This window comes from Mauremys reevesii, linkage group 22 (genome assembly GCF_016161935.1).
Source record: "Mauremys reevesii isolate NIE-2019 linkage group 22, ASM1616193v1, whole genome shotgun sequence".
NCBI lineage: Eukaryota > Metazoa > Chordata > Testudines > Geoemydidae > Mauremys > Mauremys reevesii.
Genome location: NC_052644.1, coordinates 18,453,114 through 18,468,885, shown reverse-complemented (window position 1 = coordinate 18,468,885; position 15,772 = coordinate 18,453,114). Strand labels below are relative to the sequence as shown.

Sequence of the window (15,772 nt, the reverse complement as noted above, 5' to 3'; positions counted from 1 at the left end):
AGCCGCCCGCGTCCCCGGGCCTGACTCGCCTCCCCCCAGAGCCAGCTGCATCCCTGTGTGCCTGGCCTGTCTACCCCTGGGGCTGGCTGCGTCCCCAGGCCTGGCCCACCTCACCCCAGAGCCAGGCGCATCCCTGTACACCCACCCGGAGCCGGCAAACTCCCCGTGCACCCAGCCCGCCCCACGTCTCAGCACAGGGCGAGGGGTCCCTGGAGCAGTAGCCCCTGCGCGCCCCCAGCCCGTGGCTCACTGCTGCCCCCCGCAGGTCGAAGCGGGAGCAGGAGGTGGCGGAGCTGAAGAAGGGCATCGAGGACGAGGTGAAGGCGCACGAGGCCCAGGTGCTGGAGATGCGCCAGCGACATGCCCACGCCCTGGAGGAGCTGTCCGAGCAGCTGGAGCAGTCGCGCCGGGTATGGGCCGGGAGGGGAAGGGTCCCCCATGGGGCTGGGTCCCCCCCTGCTCTCCTGTGCCTGGATCTCTGTTGTGCCGGGCTCCCCCAGCCTTCCCCCCTTCCATCTCCCCCCAGTGCTGCCTGGGGAGAGCTCAGTGGGGTCAGCACGGGCAGGGGCTGGCAGCCCGGACTCCTGGGTTCTTTCCCTGGCTCTGGGAGGGGAGCAGGGTCTAGTGGTGAGAGCAGGGGGGCAGGGGCTGGCTGCCAGGACTCCTGGGTTCTCTCCCCGGCTCTGGGAGGGGAGTTGGGTCTAGTGGTGAGAGCAGGGGGGCGGGGGCTGGCAGCCCGGACTCCTGGGTTCTCTCGGGCTCTGCTGTGGGGTGTTAGCTCTGTGTGAGGTGGTGCTCGGCCCCCCCAGGTGAAAGGGACCCTGGAGAAGGTGAAGCAGACGCTGGAGGGGGAGAAGGCGGAGCTGGTGCAGGAGGTGAAGGGGCTGCAGGCCGCCCGGCTGGACTCGGACCAGCGCCGCAAGAAGCTGGAGGGGCAGGTGCAGGAGCTGCAGATCCGGGCCAGCGAGGCCGAGCGAGCCAAGGCCGAGCTCGCCGACCGCGTGGCCAAGCTGCAGGTGAGACCCCCCCTTGCCCCCTGGATCGTACCCATGGATCCTGCTCCCTCCATCCACCCCGGTATCCTGCCGCCTCCCTGCCCCCCTGGGCCCATCTACCCAGATATCCCGCCCCCTCCATCACCCCTCCGAGCCCATCTACCCTGGTATCCTGCCGCCTCCCTGCCCTCCTGGGCCCATCTACCCAGATATCCCGCCCCCTCCATCACCCCTCCGAGCCCATCTACCCCGGCATCCTGCCGCCTCCCTGCCCCCCTGGGCCCATCTACCCAGATATCCCTCCCCCTCCATCATCCCTCCGAGCCCATCTACCCCGGCATCCTGCCCCTCCCTGCCCCCCTGGGCCCATCTACCCAGATATCCCGCCCCCTCCATCACCCCTCCGAGCCCATCTACCCTGGCATCCTGCCGCCTCCCTGCCCCCCTGGGCCCATCTACACCGATATCCCGCCCCCTCCATCACCCCTCCGAGCCCATCTACCCCGGTATCCTGCCACCTCCCTGCCCCCCTGGGCCCATCTACCCAGATATCCCGCCCCCTCCATCACTCCTCCGAGCCCATCTACCCTGGTATCCTGCCCTCCCTGCCCCTGGGCCCATCTACCCAGATATCCCGCCCCCTCCATCACTCCTCCGAGCCCATCTACCCTGGTATCCTGCCCCCTCCCTGCCCCCTGGGCCCATCTACCCAGATATCCCTCCCCCTCCATCACCCCTCCGAGCCCATCTACCCCAGTATCCTGCCGCCTCCCTGCCCCCCTGGGCCCATCTACCCAGATATCCCGCCCCCTCCATCACCCCTCTGAGCCCATCTACCCCGGTATCCTGCCGCCTCCCTGCCCCCCTGGGCCCATCTACCCAGATATCCCGCCCCCTCCATCACCCCTCTGAGCCCATCTACCCGGGTATCCTGCCCCCTCCCTGCCCCCCCGGGCCCATCTACCCAGATATCCCTCCCCCTCCATCACCCCTCCGAGCCCATCTACCCTGGTATCCTGCCCCCTCCCTGCCCCCCTGGGCCCATCTACCCAGATATCCCGCCCCCTCCATCACTCCTCCGAGCCCATCTACCCCGGTATCCTGCCCCCTCCCTGCCCCCCTGGGCCCATCTACCCAGATATCCCGCCCCTCCATCACCCCTCCGAGCCCATCTACCCTGGTATCCTGCCGCCTCCCTGCCCCCCTGGGCCCATCTACCCAGATATCCCTCCCCCTCCATCACCCCTCTGAGCCCATCTACCCCAGTATCCTGCCCCCTCTCTGCCCCCTGGATCAGACCGCCTGTATCCCGCCCCCTCCATCCACCCCAGTATCCTGCCCCCTCCCTGCCCCCCGCCCCGCGGATCACCTCTGTGGGATGATGGGGGCCATGGAGCAGGGTTGCTGAGCCCCCCCCCGTCTCCCCCGGGCAGAGTGAGCTGGACAGCGTCTCAGGGGCCCTGGGCACCACGGAGTCGAAGACGACCAAGCTCGCCAAGGAGCTGGCTGCTGCGGAGTCCCACCTGCAGGATGCCCAGGTAGGCCCCCCCCCCCCCCCCGGGGGACGCGGGGCTGAGCCCAGCAGGTGCCGGGTTGGGGGCAGTGGTTGGGGGCGGGGGAACGGGCTCTGGGCAGCACGGGGTTAATGCAGGGGGGAGGGGATGGAGCAGTTTCTGAAGTGGGGGGGGGCTGGGAATGGGGCCTGAGTGGGGGGAGCTAGGTGGGGTGGGGCCAGGGAAGTGGGCGTGGCTAGTGTGGGCAGGGTGGGGTCCGGTAGGCACAGGGCGGCTCTGCCCCTGGGCCTGGGGGTCTGGCAGGGGGCTGTGGTGGGGTCTCTGCCCCGGGGTCGGGGTCTCTGCTGGGGGTCGGGGTCTCTGACCTGGCTCCTGGGGGCGGGGCCTGTGCCCCGGGGGCAGGGCCTGCGGTGGGGTCTCTGCCCCGGGGTTGGGGTCTCTCCCTGGGGTCAGGGGACAGGGTCTGCGTTGGGGTCTCTGCCCCGGGGTCAGGGTCTGCGGTGGGGTCTCTAACCTGGGGGCAGAGGGAGGGGCCTGTGGTGGGGTCTCTGCCCCGGGGACAGGGGGCGGGGCCTGCGGCAGGGTCTCTCCCCCAGGGTCGGGGGTCAGGGTCTGCGGTGGGGTCTCTAACCCGGAGTCAGGGGGAGGAGCCTGTGGTGGGGTCTCTGCCCCAGGGTCGGGGGGGCGGGGTCTGCGGCAGGGTCTCTAACCCGAGGTTGGGGGGAAGGGTCTGCGTTGGGGTCTCTCCCCCAGGGTCGGGGGGTGGGGTCTGCAGCAGGGTCTCTAACCCGAGGTTGGGGGGGAAGGGTCTGCGTTGGGGTCTCTGCCCCAGGGTCGGGGGGGCGGGGCCTGCGGCAGGGTCTCTAACCCGGGATGCCCCCCCCCCCAGGAGCTGCTGCAGGAGGAGACGCGGCAGAAGCTGGCGCTGGGCTCGCGGGTGCGGCAGCTGGAGGAGGAGAAGGGCGCCATGCTGGAGCAGCTGGAGGAGGAGGAGGCTGTGAAGGCCAATCTGAACCGCCAGACCCAGGCCCTGCAGCAGCAGGTGGGCCCAGCCCGGCGCCGCAGGGGGGTGCAGCCAGCACGGAGCTGGCTCAGTGTGCACAGCAGTGGGTGGTGCCGCGGGTGCAGTGTGAGGGTGCCGGGGATGCAGTGGGTGCCAAGCACTGGTGCAGTGTGAGGGGCACAGTGGGTGCTATGTGAGAGGTGCCAGGGGTGCAGTGTGGGGATGCAGTGAAGGGGACGCAGTGGGTGCAGAGCACTGGTGCAGGGGTGCAGTGTGAGGGACACAGTGAGTGCTATGTGAGGGGTGCCAGGGATGCAGTGAAGGGGGCGCAGCGGGTGCAGAGCACTGGTGCAGGGGTACAGTGTGAGGGGCACAGTGGGTGCTATGTGAGGGGTGCCAGGGGTGCAGTGAAGGGGACGCAGCAGGTGCAGAGCACTGGTGCAGGGGTGCAGTGTGAGGGGCACAGTGGGTGCTATGTGAGGGGTGCCAGGGGTGCAGTGAAGGGGACGCAGTGGGTGCGGTGCACTGGTGCAGGGGTGCAGTATGAGGGGCACAGTGGGTGCTATGTGAGGGGTGCAGTGTGGGGATGCAGTGAAGGGGACGCAGTGGGTGCAGAGCACTGGCACAGGGGTGCAGTGTGAGGGGCACAGTGGGTGCTATGTGAGGGGTGCCGGGGTGCAGTGAAGGGGACGCAGTGGGTGCAGAGCACTGGCGCAGTGTGCTTGGCATGGCAGGTGCAGTGTTTCCTGTCCCGGCCCCCTCTTTGTTCCGTCCCTGCTCGCGTCCCAGCGTCTCCCAAGGGAGGGGCCATTTGCTGACTGGGCTGGGGAGCATGTTCTGGGACTGGCCGGCTCCGGGGTGGGGGGCCGTGGGGGCGCGCGGGGCCGGCCGGCTCCGGGGTGGGGGCCGTGGGGGTGCATGGGGCCGGCCGGCGCCGGGGTGGGGCCGTGGGGCGCGTGGGGCCGGCCGGCTCGGGGTGGGGCCGTGGGGGCGCGTGGGGCCGGCCGGCTCCGGGGTGGAGGGCGCGTGGGGCCGGCCGGCTCCGGGGTGGGGGGCGCGTGGGGCCAGCCGGCTCTGGGGTGGGGGGCTGTGGGGGCGCGTGGGGCCGGCCGGCTCCGGGATGGGGGCCGTGGGGCGCGTGGGGCCGGCTGGCTCTGGGGTGGGGGGCGCGTGGGGCCGGCCGGCTCCGGGGTGGGGGCCCCGCTCCCCGGCTGACCCGGCTGCCGGCAGGTGGTGGAGGCGCGGCGGAAGCGGGAGGAGGACGCGGGCGCGGCGGAGGCGCTGGAGGAGGCGCGGCGGCGGGCGGCCCGGGAGCTGGAGCTGCTGGGGCAGCGCTGGGAGGAGAAGGCGCAGGCGGCCGAGAAGCTGGAGAAGAGCCGGGCGCGGCTGCAGCAGGAGCTGGACGATGCCAGCCTGGAGCTGGGCCAGCAGCGCCAGGCGGTGGCCAACCTGGAGCGCCGGCAGAAGAAGTTCGACCAGGTGAGGACTCGGCCCCTGATCCCCCACCACCCCATCCCCCGCTGCCCCCGCCCCATCCCCGCCCCACTGCCCCATGCCCCTCTGCTCCCCTGCTGCCGCTCCTCCCCGCTTCCCCCCATTGCCCTCCTCCCCCCTTCTCTTCCCTCCCTGCTCCCTTCCCCCACAGCCGCTGATCCCTCCATCCACCGACCTCCCCACGTCCCACCAACCCCACCCACGAACCCTCCACTGCTACTGAGCCTCCTAAATCCTACTCACCCCTCCCCTGTCCCCCGCTCCGGCCCCCAGCCTGGCCGGGGCCCCCCATCCCCACCCCCCAGCCTGGCCGGGGCCCCCCTTCCCCTTCCCCACCCCCCCGCCTGGCCCGGGCCCCCCGGACACGCTGGCCCCCGGCAGATGCTGGCGGAGGAGAAGCTGGTGTCGGCGCGCCACGCCGAGGAGCGGGACCGGGCTGAGGCCGAGGCCCGGGAGAAGGAGACCAAGGTGCTGTCGCTGACCCGGGCGCTGGAGGAGTCGCTGGAGCTGCGGGAGGAGCTGGACCGGCAGAACAAGCAGCTCCGGGCCGAGCTGGACGACCTGGTCAGCTCCAAGGACGACGTCGGCAAGAATGTAAGGAGCCCCGCCCGGACGCCTGGGTTCCGCCCCCGCCTCGGCATGGGGAGGGGGGCCTGGGCTGGGAGCCAGGAGTCCTGGGTTCTCTCCCCAGCTCTGGGAGGGGCGTGGGGTCAAACACAGCTGTGTGTGCCTGGGAGGGCCATGGCACGGTGCATGCTGGGAGCCCTGGTGCGGTGCATGCTGGGAGCCCTGGTGCGGTGCATGCTGGGAGCCCTGGTGCAGTGCACGTCGGGAGCCCTGGCCCATGCCCTAGTAGGGCCGTGGCGCGGTGCATGCTGGGAACCCGGGTGCGGTGCACACCGGGAGCCCTGGTGCGGTGCAGGTCGGAAGCCCTGACCCATGCCCTGGGAGGGCCGTGGCGTGGTGCATGCTGGGAGCCCTGGTGCGGTGCACGCTGGGAGCCCTGGTGCAGTGCACGTCGGGAGCCCTGACCCATGCCCTGGGAGGGCCGTGGCGCGGTGCATGCTGGGAACCCGGGTGCGGTGCACACCGGGAGCCCTGGTGCGGTGCAGGTCGGAAGCCCTGACCCATGCCCTGGGAGGCGCGGTGCATGCTGGGAACCTGGGTGTAGTGCATGCTGGGAGCCCTGGGCCATGCCCCCGGGAGGGCGGTGGTGCTGTGCACGCTGGGGACGGCGGCGCGGTGCCTGCTGGTGATGCCAGCTCAGTGCATGCTGGGAACCCTGGCCTGTGCCCTCCCGCAGGTGCACGAGCTGGAGCGGTCGAAGCGGGCGCTGGAGCAGCAGGTGCAGGAGATGCGGGCGCAGCTGGAGGAGCTGGAGGACGAGCTGCAGGCCACGGAGGACGGGAAGCTGCGGCTGGAGGTGACCCTGCAGGCCATGAAGACGCAGCACGAGCGGGAGCTGCAGAGCCGCGACAACACCGACGATGACAAGAAGAAGCTGCTCGCCAAGCAGGTGGGGGCGGCCGGGGGGTGCCGGGGCTGGGAGTTGGCGGGGAGGGGGCTGGGCCAGCGGCAGGCTGGTGCCCACTGGCTGCAGGGTGTGCTCTGGCCATGGGTGACCCCTTTCCCCCCACCAGGTGCGGGACCTGGAGCAGGAGCTGGATGGCGAGCGGAAGCAGCGGGCCCAGGCGGTGGCGGCGCGGAAGAAGCTGGAGCTGGACCTGCAGGAGGTGCTGGGGCAGATCGACGCCGCCAACAAGGGGCGCGAAGAGGCCGTCAAGCAGCTCCGCAAACTGCAGGTGGGGGGCGTGGCTTGGGGCCAGGGGGAGGGGCCTGGGGGCAGGAGGAGGAGCCTGAGGGGTCAGGGAGGAGCATCAGGCACCCAGCTGGGCTACAGGGGAAGCCAGAAGGGGAGCAGTGCATGCTGGGAGCTGGAGTATCTTGTTCCTCCTCCCCCTACGTTATGAGACCCTGGCATCCGGGTGCTCTGGGGCGGGGCTTACCCTGCATTATGGGACCCCGGCATCCAGGCGCCAAAGGGGCGGGGCTTAACCTGCTTCCAGGGGCGGGGCTTACCCTGCATTATGGGACCCTGGCATCCAGGCGCCAAAGGGGCGGGGCTTATCCTGCATCCAGGGCGGGGCTTACCCTGCGTTATGGGACCCTGGCATCCAGGCGCCCCAGGGGCAAGGCTTACCCTGCATTGTGGGACCCCGGCATCCGGGTGCTCTGGGGCGGGGCTTAACCTGCTTCCAGGGGCGGGGCTTACCCTGCGTTATGGGACCCCGGTGTCCAGGCACCTGAGGGACAGGGCTTACCCTGCGTTATGGGATCCCGGCATCTGGGCATCCCAGGGGCAGGGCTTACCGTGCGTTACAGGACCCTGGCATCCGGGCGCCCCAGAGGTGGGGCTTACCCTGCCTTACGGGATCCCTCTCGCTTGCTCTCAACCCATCCCCCGCAGGCCCAGATGAAGGAGCTGTGGCGGGAGGTGGAGGAGTCGCGCACGTCCCGCGAGGAGATCTTCATCCAGTCCAGGGAGAACGAGAAGAAACTGAAAAACTTGGAGGCGGAGCTACTGCAGCTGCAGGAGGTGAGGGGGTGGGGCTCTTTCATTTGGGGGCGGAGCTACTGCAGCTGCAGGAGGTGAGGGGGTGGGGCTCTTTCATTTGGGGCGGAGCTACTTCAGCTGCAGGAGGTGAGGGGCGGAGCTACTGCAGCTGCAGGAGGTGAGGGGGGTGGGGCTGTTTCATTTGGGGGCGGAGCTACTGCAGTGACATGAGGTGAGGGTGTTGTACTCAAAGTACAATACAGGATCTTTTCAGGGGGATTAAGGCAAAACGCCACATTTATTAGTAATACAGGTATCAATTAATACTCTATGATATGCATATGAGAGATATCTCACAGTCATGCATTCACACACACACACACAGGCACAAACACACTCCGTCTTGCTGCTGTTACCAACTAGTTGCTCCCCTTAACTGCACTGGCCAGGTGAGGTAGATGGGGGAGGGATGGAGCCGGGCTTCTGCCAGTCCGGATTGATGCTCCGATGGAGACCGGGGGTCCTTCTGCAAGACACCTCCCATTTATAGCAGCTTCCCTCCTATGCAAATCTAGACCAGATTCAAAATCTGGGTCTGTGTCCGTTGGTGTTTGTGCTGCTTTTCTCTGGGTGTTGTCCCAGTGCTGCTCAAAGAGGGTGTTTTCTGAAGAAGGTGCTGGCTTCTAACCCCTGAGGCCCTCAATATGTCTGCTCCTCTTTATTGGGCCCACTTGACAAGTTGTATTGTCCTCTGCTCTGGCTCCCATTCCCTCTGCAACTGTTGTCGCTGTCTGGAGGTGGGTGTCTTCCAAGCCTCACTCATTCACAGCTCATTCAGTCAATAGGGCAATTGATTACAGAGTGGGGGGGAAGATCTTATTCTACTTCTAGCAAAAAGGCACATGTTTCTTTTACTTTAACTAACGTCTGTTAGTCTATAAGGTGCCACAGGATTCTTTGCTGCTTTTACTTTAACTATACTATCCTTAGGGGCTATAACAATACAAAGTTTTCTACCAATTTTCTATATAGGGATCTAATACAAAGTTGTATGAAAATAGAGAGGCCCAATGCCAAGTCATATGAAATACAAAATAACATCATGCAAGATGCAATGTCATAAAGATACTTAATACAAAATAACACAATGCAACGTCATAAAGATTTATAGAGCTAGTTAATACAGAGATCTCTCTACAAGGGGGTGGGGCTATTGTGGTGGGTGCAGGTACGTGCTGTGGGGGGGTGTCAGTGCCCCACGAGTGCAGCCAAGACCCCCCCGCCTCTGACCCCTGCCCCACCCGTTCCAGGAGCTGGCGGCGGCCGAGCGAGGCAAGCGGCAGGCGCAGCAGGAGCGCGACGACCTGGCCGACGAGCTGGCCAATGGCGTCAGCGGCAAGTGAGTGCCCCGCCCACTGCACAGGCCCCACCCACTGCCGTAGGTTCTGCCCCTGCCAATGACGAGTGCCCTGGGCCCTGCCCACCGCACAAAGCCCGCCCCCCCGCCCCTCCCCTGCCTCTGGCCTGTTGTGAGCTCCACCCCTGCTGCCATGAGCTCCGCCCCCTCTGCCTGCCCCGCCCACTGCCATGCCCGCCCCACCCATGTCCCACCCCCTGCCCCATGTCCATGACCCGCCCCATCTTTTCATTTGCCCCCCCCCGCCCCCGCTCCCATGTGAACACCCTGCCCCCAGCCGCTGCTGCCACCATCCGTATCCTGGGCACGGAGCAGGAGCTGCTGGGCCCAGAGATGCCCCTGCCCCGGGCTCCCAGCCCCCCTCAGCCCAGGCCCCCCCTCCCCACAGGTCGGCGCTGCTGGATGAGAAGCGGCACCTGGAGGCCCGGATCGGGCAGCTGGAGGAGGAGCTGGACGAGGAGCAGAGCAACGCGGAGCTGCTGAACGACCGTTACCGCAAGCTGAGCCTCCAGGTGGGGGGGGGGGTCGAGAACCCTGCAGCGCCCCCTGCTGAGCCCCCACGGCCCAGCGCCCCCTGCCGAGCCCCGCCCCACACCCTGCTCCTGCCCTGCTCCCCCCGGCCCAGCGCCCCATGCCGAGCCCTGGCCCCACTCCCCACAGGCCAGTGAACCCCACTCCCTGCCCCCGCCCCGCCCCCCGCAGCACAGCACCCCCTGCCCCGCCCCTGCCCCCATCCCGCTCCCCACAGCCCAGCACCCCTGCCGAGCCCCTGCCCCGCCCCTGCCCCCGCCCCACTCCCGCAGCCCAGCACCCCTGCCCCGCCCCTTCCCCGCCCACTCCCCACAGCCCAGTGCACCCCACTCCCTGCCCCGCCCTGCTCCCGCAGCCCAGCACCTCCTACTGAGCCCACACCCTGCTCCTGCCCTGCTCCCCACAGCCCAGCGCCCCCTGCCGAGCCCCCGCCCCACACCCTGCTCCTGCCCTGCTCCCCACAGCCCAGCGCCCCTGCTGAGTCCCTGCTCCGCTCTCCGCAGCCCAGTGCACCCCTACCCCCACCCCGCTCCCGCAGCCCAGCACCCCTGCCCCGCCCCTGCCCCCATCCCGCCTCCCACAGCCCAGCACCCCTGCCCCGCCCCTGCCCCCATCCCGCTCCCACAGCCCAGCACCCTTGCTCCGCCCCTGCCCCGCCCCGCCTCCCGCAGCCCAGCATCCCCTGCCCCTGCCCCCGTCCCGCTCCCCACAGCCCAGCACCCCCTGCCCCCATCCCGCTCCCTGCAGCCCAGCACCCCTGCCCCCCCCACGCTCCCCGCAGCCCAGCACCCGCTACCCCCGCCCCCGCCACGCTCCCCACAGCCCAGCGCCCCCTTTTTGCCACCTTCGGGGCCAGCACTGAGTGTGTGGGGAAGCGCCCGGTGGGGCAGGGGGTCCCAGGCGTCGCCTGACCAGCCCCCGCCCCCCCGCAGGTGGAGACGCTGACGACGGAGCTGGGGGCCGAGCGCAGCTTCTCGCAGAAGGCGGAGAACGCCCGGCAGCAGATGGAGCGGCAGAACAAGGAGCTGCGGGCCAAGCTGGGCGAGCTGGACTCCTCCGTCAAGGCCAAGTACAAGCTGACCATCGCCACCCTGGAGGCCAAGGTGGCCCAGCTGGAGGAGCAGCTGGAGCAGGAGTCCAGGTGGGGGGGGGTTACCCAGCATGCCCTGGGGCTGGACAGCAGGGTGGGGGTGGAGGGGCAGAGCCTGTGAACCAGTTCCCAGCATGCTCTGGGGCTGTATCCCCTGGGGTATAACCCACTGCTGGGGGACCAGGGGGCCTGACTACCCAGAATGCTCCAGGGTCAGAGCCATGGCCAGAGCAGGCAGGGGGCGGGGAGGCTTGGCATTTGTCTACCCAGAATCCTCTGGGGGTCAGGGAAGGGATGTGGCTGCCCCGGGGGATTCTGGGTATGGTGCACCCCCCCCCGTGAGCCGGGGCTGACCTCCCCCACCGTCCCCCCCCGGCTCAGGGAGCGGATCCTGTCGGGGAAGCTGGTGCGCCGGGCGGAGAAGCGGCTGAAGGAGGTGGTGCTGCAGGTGGATGAGGAGCGCCGGAGCGCCGACCAGTTCAAGGACCAGGTATGGGCCTGCCCCACGGCATCCCCTCCCGCCCTGCCCCACAGCGCCCCCTGCCAGCCCCATGGCCTGCTCGGTCCCTTGTCGCATGGCGCCCCCCTGCCGACACCAGTACCCCGCAGCACAGCACCCCCCACTGACCCACTGCCCTGGCCAGCCCCACAGCGCCCCCTGCCCCACAGCGCCCCCTGCCAGCCCCATGGCCTTGCGACATGGCGCCCCCTGGCCGCCTGTCCCCTGCCAAACCTCCCCGCCCCGGCATGGCTGGGCCAGCGCCCCGCACCCCCTGCAGCAGGCGCCCCCCAGCGCCCTCGCTGAGCCACCCGCTCCGTGCCGGCAGGTGGAGAAGGGTCACATCCGGCTGAAGCAGCTGAAGCGGCAGCTGGAGGAGGCGGAGGAGGAGGCGTCGCGGGCGAACTCCAGCCGGCGCCGGATGCAGCGGGAGCTGGACGAGGTCACCGAGTCGGCCGAGTCCATGAACCGCGAGGTCACCACACTGCGCAACCGGCTCAGGTGAGCGGGGGGGGCGCTGGGCACCGGAGGGGGGGGGCAGGGGCACCACACGGAGCTGGGGGCACCAGGCTGTAGGTGGGGCACTGGGCACCCGGGGGTTGCTGTGGACTGAAGGACGAGCCCTCGAGGGGCCGGGGGGGAGGGACTTTGAACCCGGCTGCTCCAGGGAGCCTGGGTCCTATGGGGGGTATGTGGGGGGGGGGGGCAGAACCCGGCTCTCCCCGTGGGGCTGGTGGGGGTGGAACCCGGCTCTCCCCATGGGGCTGGTGGGGGTGGAACCCGGCTCTCCCCATGGGGCTGCGGGGGGGGAACCCGGCTCTCCCCGCAGGGCTGGGGGGGGGTGGAACCTGTCTCTCCTCGTGGGGCTGGGAGGGGGTTCGAACCCTGCTCTCCGCGCCTGGGCACCCATCTAAGTCCTGCCCCACACGTCTGACCCCAGAGCTCTTCCCGCCGTGCCCAAGTCAGCCCCCCCCCAGGGATGGGGGTCGGTCCGGCTCTCGGGGGTGGGGGGGGGCGTGTGCTGCTTGGGGCCAGCTGGTGCTGGAGGAGGGTGTCAGCCGGGCAGCACCACCAGGGATCAGGTGAAAGGCATCTATGCGCAGCGCAATAGTTCAGCACAGGAGGGGAAACGAACAGCCATGAAGAGAACCCAGGAGTCCGGGCTCCCAGCTCCCTCCTCCCCTCCCCTCCCCTCCCCTCCAGCCTGCTGTGTCCACTAGCCCCCTTCTCTGCGTGGCTGGGGTGGTCTCTGTCTCTCTCTCTCACTTTCTCTGTCTCTCCTGTTTCCTTCTCTCTCTTCCGACCCCCCAGCAAGTTGGAGCGTCTCCAGCGCAAGTATGTGCCCCCCCCGGCTCCTCTGCCCCCCGACGTGCCAACCCTGTGTGCTGTGTGGCAGTGCCCGCTCCCGGTGCCCTGTGGGGGAGGGGCTGCTTGTGTGTGGGGGAGGGGCTGAGCCATTGACTGGGACAGGGATCCCCCGAGCTCCCTCGGCCCCCTCCTGGGGCCCCCCAAACTCCCCTCCCCCACCAGCGGTACCCCCCCATCCGAGCTCCCTCTGGCCCCTTCTGGGGTCCCCCCGTCCGAGCTCCCCCTCTGCCAGCCCCTCTGAGCTCAGGAACCCCCCCCCCATCACGGGGTTTGGGGGAGCCCAGGCCCTGCACCCCCGCGACTCAGCCAGCCAGTGAAACAGAAGGTTTATTAGGCGACAGGAGCACAGTCCCAGACAGGGCCTGCAGGTGCAGACGACAGGACCCCTCAGCCGGGTCCCTTTTGGGGGACCCAAGGGAGGCCAGAGCCCTGTTGGGGCTCCCCTTCCTTTCCCCAGCCAGCTCCACACTGACGCCCCAGCCCCTCCTCTGCCCCATGGCCGCCTGATCCCCTCGTTCACCAGCCGGCACCTTGCAGCGGAGGGGCCAGGCCGTCGGCTGCCAGGAGACGGTGTCGGCCATTCGCACCGGCCCCCCAGGGCTCTGCAACACCCCACCAGACACTCGAGAACTGCGTAGGGGAAACTGAGGCACCCACCCAGCACTCAGAGAAAACGTTACGAACATTCCCACTTCGTCACCCCCCCGAGCTGTGGGATCCCCCCCAGTTCTCTTCCCCACCCCCACTCCCCAGCGCAGTCCCAGGCGCCGGCGGGTCGGGGGCAGTTACCGGCGTCGGGGGTCACTCGTGTCCCGGATCCCCAGGCACTGCCGTGTGACGCTGCTGCTGCGCTCAGCTTGGGGGGCGTGTGGGGCCGAACGTGTCATTTCTAGCCTCTTCTGGCAAGGGGCGCAGGGCGGGGCGGGGGTGCTGTGGGGGTGTGGGGCATTCAAGGAGGGCGTTGCTGGTTGTGGGGTCCTGGGGCACCGTGGGGAGCAAGGTGGGGTGCTGTGGGGCACAGGGGGGAGCAGGGGAGCTGGCGGGGGGGCAGGGGGCAACAGCGCTGGCTGTGGGGACCCTGTGGGACCAGGGGGGCGCTGTTGAAGGTGGGGGGCTGGCTGTGGGGGGCCCCATGGGCTGATAGGGGTGGGGGCCTTGGTTGTGGGAGCAGGGGGGCGCCATGGGGGTCAGGTGGGGTGATGGGAAGAGACCTAGGGGCCGCGGCGGGGGCCCTGACTTGGGGCCCGTGGTGGGAGCAGGTGGGGGGTGCTGGGAGGGGCCCATGGCCTGTTCTGACCCCTCTTTTCCCCCCCCCAGGCGAGCCCCCCTGACGTTCACCACCCGCACGGTGCGTCAGGTCTTCCGGCTGGAGGGCGTCTCAGACGATGAGGCCGATGGGCCCGACGCGGAGACCCCGGCCCCCGACCAGCAGCCGCAGCCCCCCCCGGCCGAGCCCCCTGCCCCGTGAGGGGCCCCGGGACCGGGCCCCCTGGTGCAGCGATGAAGCCAGGCCCAGCACTGGGCCGTGGGCCCCATCCCGGCCCCACGCTGGGGGCTGGTCACAGATCAGGCAGCACTTTAGAGCGGGAGTCCTGCGGGGGGCGGGGGGGCTGCAGCCTAACTGGATCCCCTATGGAATAACCCCCTGCCCCCCACCAGGGTCTGACCACGAGGGGGCACAGCGACGGCCCCCCCCACTGGGATCCCCCCTGACCCAGCACCCCCCAACCTGGGATCTACTCCCACCCCAACCCAGCACCCCCCAACCAGGGATCCCCTCCAACCCAGCACCCCCCAACCTGGGATCTCCAGCCCCCCGACCCAGCACCCCCCAACCAGGGATCTCCGGCCCCCCCGACCCAACACCCCCCAACCAGGGATCCCCTCCAACCCAGCACCCCCTGCCTGGGATCTGCCCCCCTGACCCAGCACCCCGCAACCTGGGATCTCCGGCCCCCCGACCCAACACCCCCCAACCTGGGATCTCCGGCCCCCCGACCCAACACCCCCCAACCAGGATCCTCCAACCCAGCACCCCTCAACCTGGGATCTCCAGCCCCCCGACCCAGCACCCCTCAACCTGGGATCTCCTGCCCCCCCAAATCAGCACTCCCCCTTGCCTGGGATCCCCCCCTATGACCCAGCACCCCACAACCTGGGATCTCCTGCCCCCAACCCAGCACCCCCCAGCCTGGGATCCCCCTTAGATCCAGCACCCCCAGCCTGGGATCCCCCGACCCAGCTACCCCCCCACCCCCTGCCTGTTCAGTCCCAGGACTAGAGGGGCTGCCTGGGCCCATTCCCCCACTTCCCTCCGTTGTGCTCCCCTGGGGGGTGGCGCTGGCCGGGGGCCCCCCTGCCTTACACCCTGGAAGAAGCAGGCACTGAAGGGTTAATGGGTTCCCTGGGGCTGAACCCCCCCAACTCAGATCCGGTCCCAGGCCCCACGGCGAGACCCCTCACCTGGCGCCAGTGTGTCACCCCTGGCTGCTGGGTCCTGCCCCCGTCTGGGGCACCCCGGCCTCTGGCCCAGCCATCAGGGGCACCCCGGGGCCTCATTGGCATCAGCCCCCTCCCTGCTCTCCAGAGCCCCCCCCACCAGGTCCATCTACCCCGGTGTCCCGCCCCCTCCCTGTCCCTCAGACCAGACCCCAGGCCCGTCTAGCCCCACATCCTCCCCACCCCCCAGGATTGGGTCCTCTGAGTTTCCCCACATCTCAGCAGCTCAGTGTAAACCCTAGTGGGCCCCCCTGGGGTTACGGCCAACACACGGCGGGACCCCCCCCCACCCCGAAGAGAGATGGAAACTCTTTGCTAAGCCCTCACCCCCCCACTTCCGCAAACGCTGGGTCACCCACCCCCCCCCCGGCCCCCCATTTCCTAGCGTCTCTTGGCCTTTGGCTGGGGGGGTCGCCCCCTCTCCCGGGTTGGATCCTCCCCCCCCCCGCCCATGCTATTCTCTCTGCACTGTGATTTGGGGCAGAGGGGCTCCTAAGGTGGCTGGGTCTGGAGCCGTTGTGGGGGGTTTGCCCCCCTGGGCGGGCAGGGCTGGGGCCGGGGCAGGCGCTGGCTGGGTGAGGACGTGGGGGGCTCGGGGGGGCTCTGTTTGCTTTTCGTCTTACCCCCCCGGTTTGTGTCTTCTATTAAAGTTCATCTCGGATTCGCCGCGCGTGGCTGCCTGGTGGGGCCGGACGGGGGGCGAGACGCACGCAGCAGATGCGGAGAGACGGGGGCGGTTTATTGACACCCCCAGCTCGGAGCATGCGGGGGGGGGGGGTTTAAAAGCTGGGGCCTTCCCCTCACAGCG

At 69.3% G+C, this 15,772-nt stretch overlaps 1 protein-coding gene across 1 annotated transcript in view; it reads left to right on the top strand.

Annotated features, from left to right (window-relative positions):
* LOC120388589 (myosin-10-like) overlaps positions 1–14,416 on the top strand; it is a 48,126-nt gene extending 33,710 nt beyond the window's left edge. Inside the window, 16 exon segments of the mRNA XM_039510508.1 lie at positions 266–410; positions 810–1,016; positions 2,429–2,533; positions 3,399–3,551; positions 4,743–4,991; positions 5,388–5,600; positions 6,310–6,522; positions 6,647–6,808; positions 7,474–7,602; positions 8,871–8,959; positions 9,366–9,489; positions 10,441–10,649; positions 10,980–11,088; positions 11,426–11,598; positions 12,409–12,432; positions 13,783–14,416. Coding sequence (XP_039366442.1) covers positions 266–410; positions 810–1,016; positions 2,429–2,533; positions 3,399–3,551; positions 4,743–4,991; positions 5,388–5,600; positions 6,310–6,522; positions 6,647–6,808; positions 7,474–7,602; positions 8,871–8,959; positions 9,366–9,489; positions 10,441–10,649; positions 10,980–11,088; positions 11,426–11,598; positions 12,409–12,432; positions 13,783–13,933 — 2,455 coding nt within the window. The 3' untranslated portion in view covers positions 13,934–14,416.
* Positions 14,417–15,772: the final 1,356 nt, after the last annotated feature.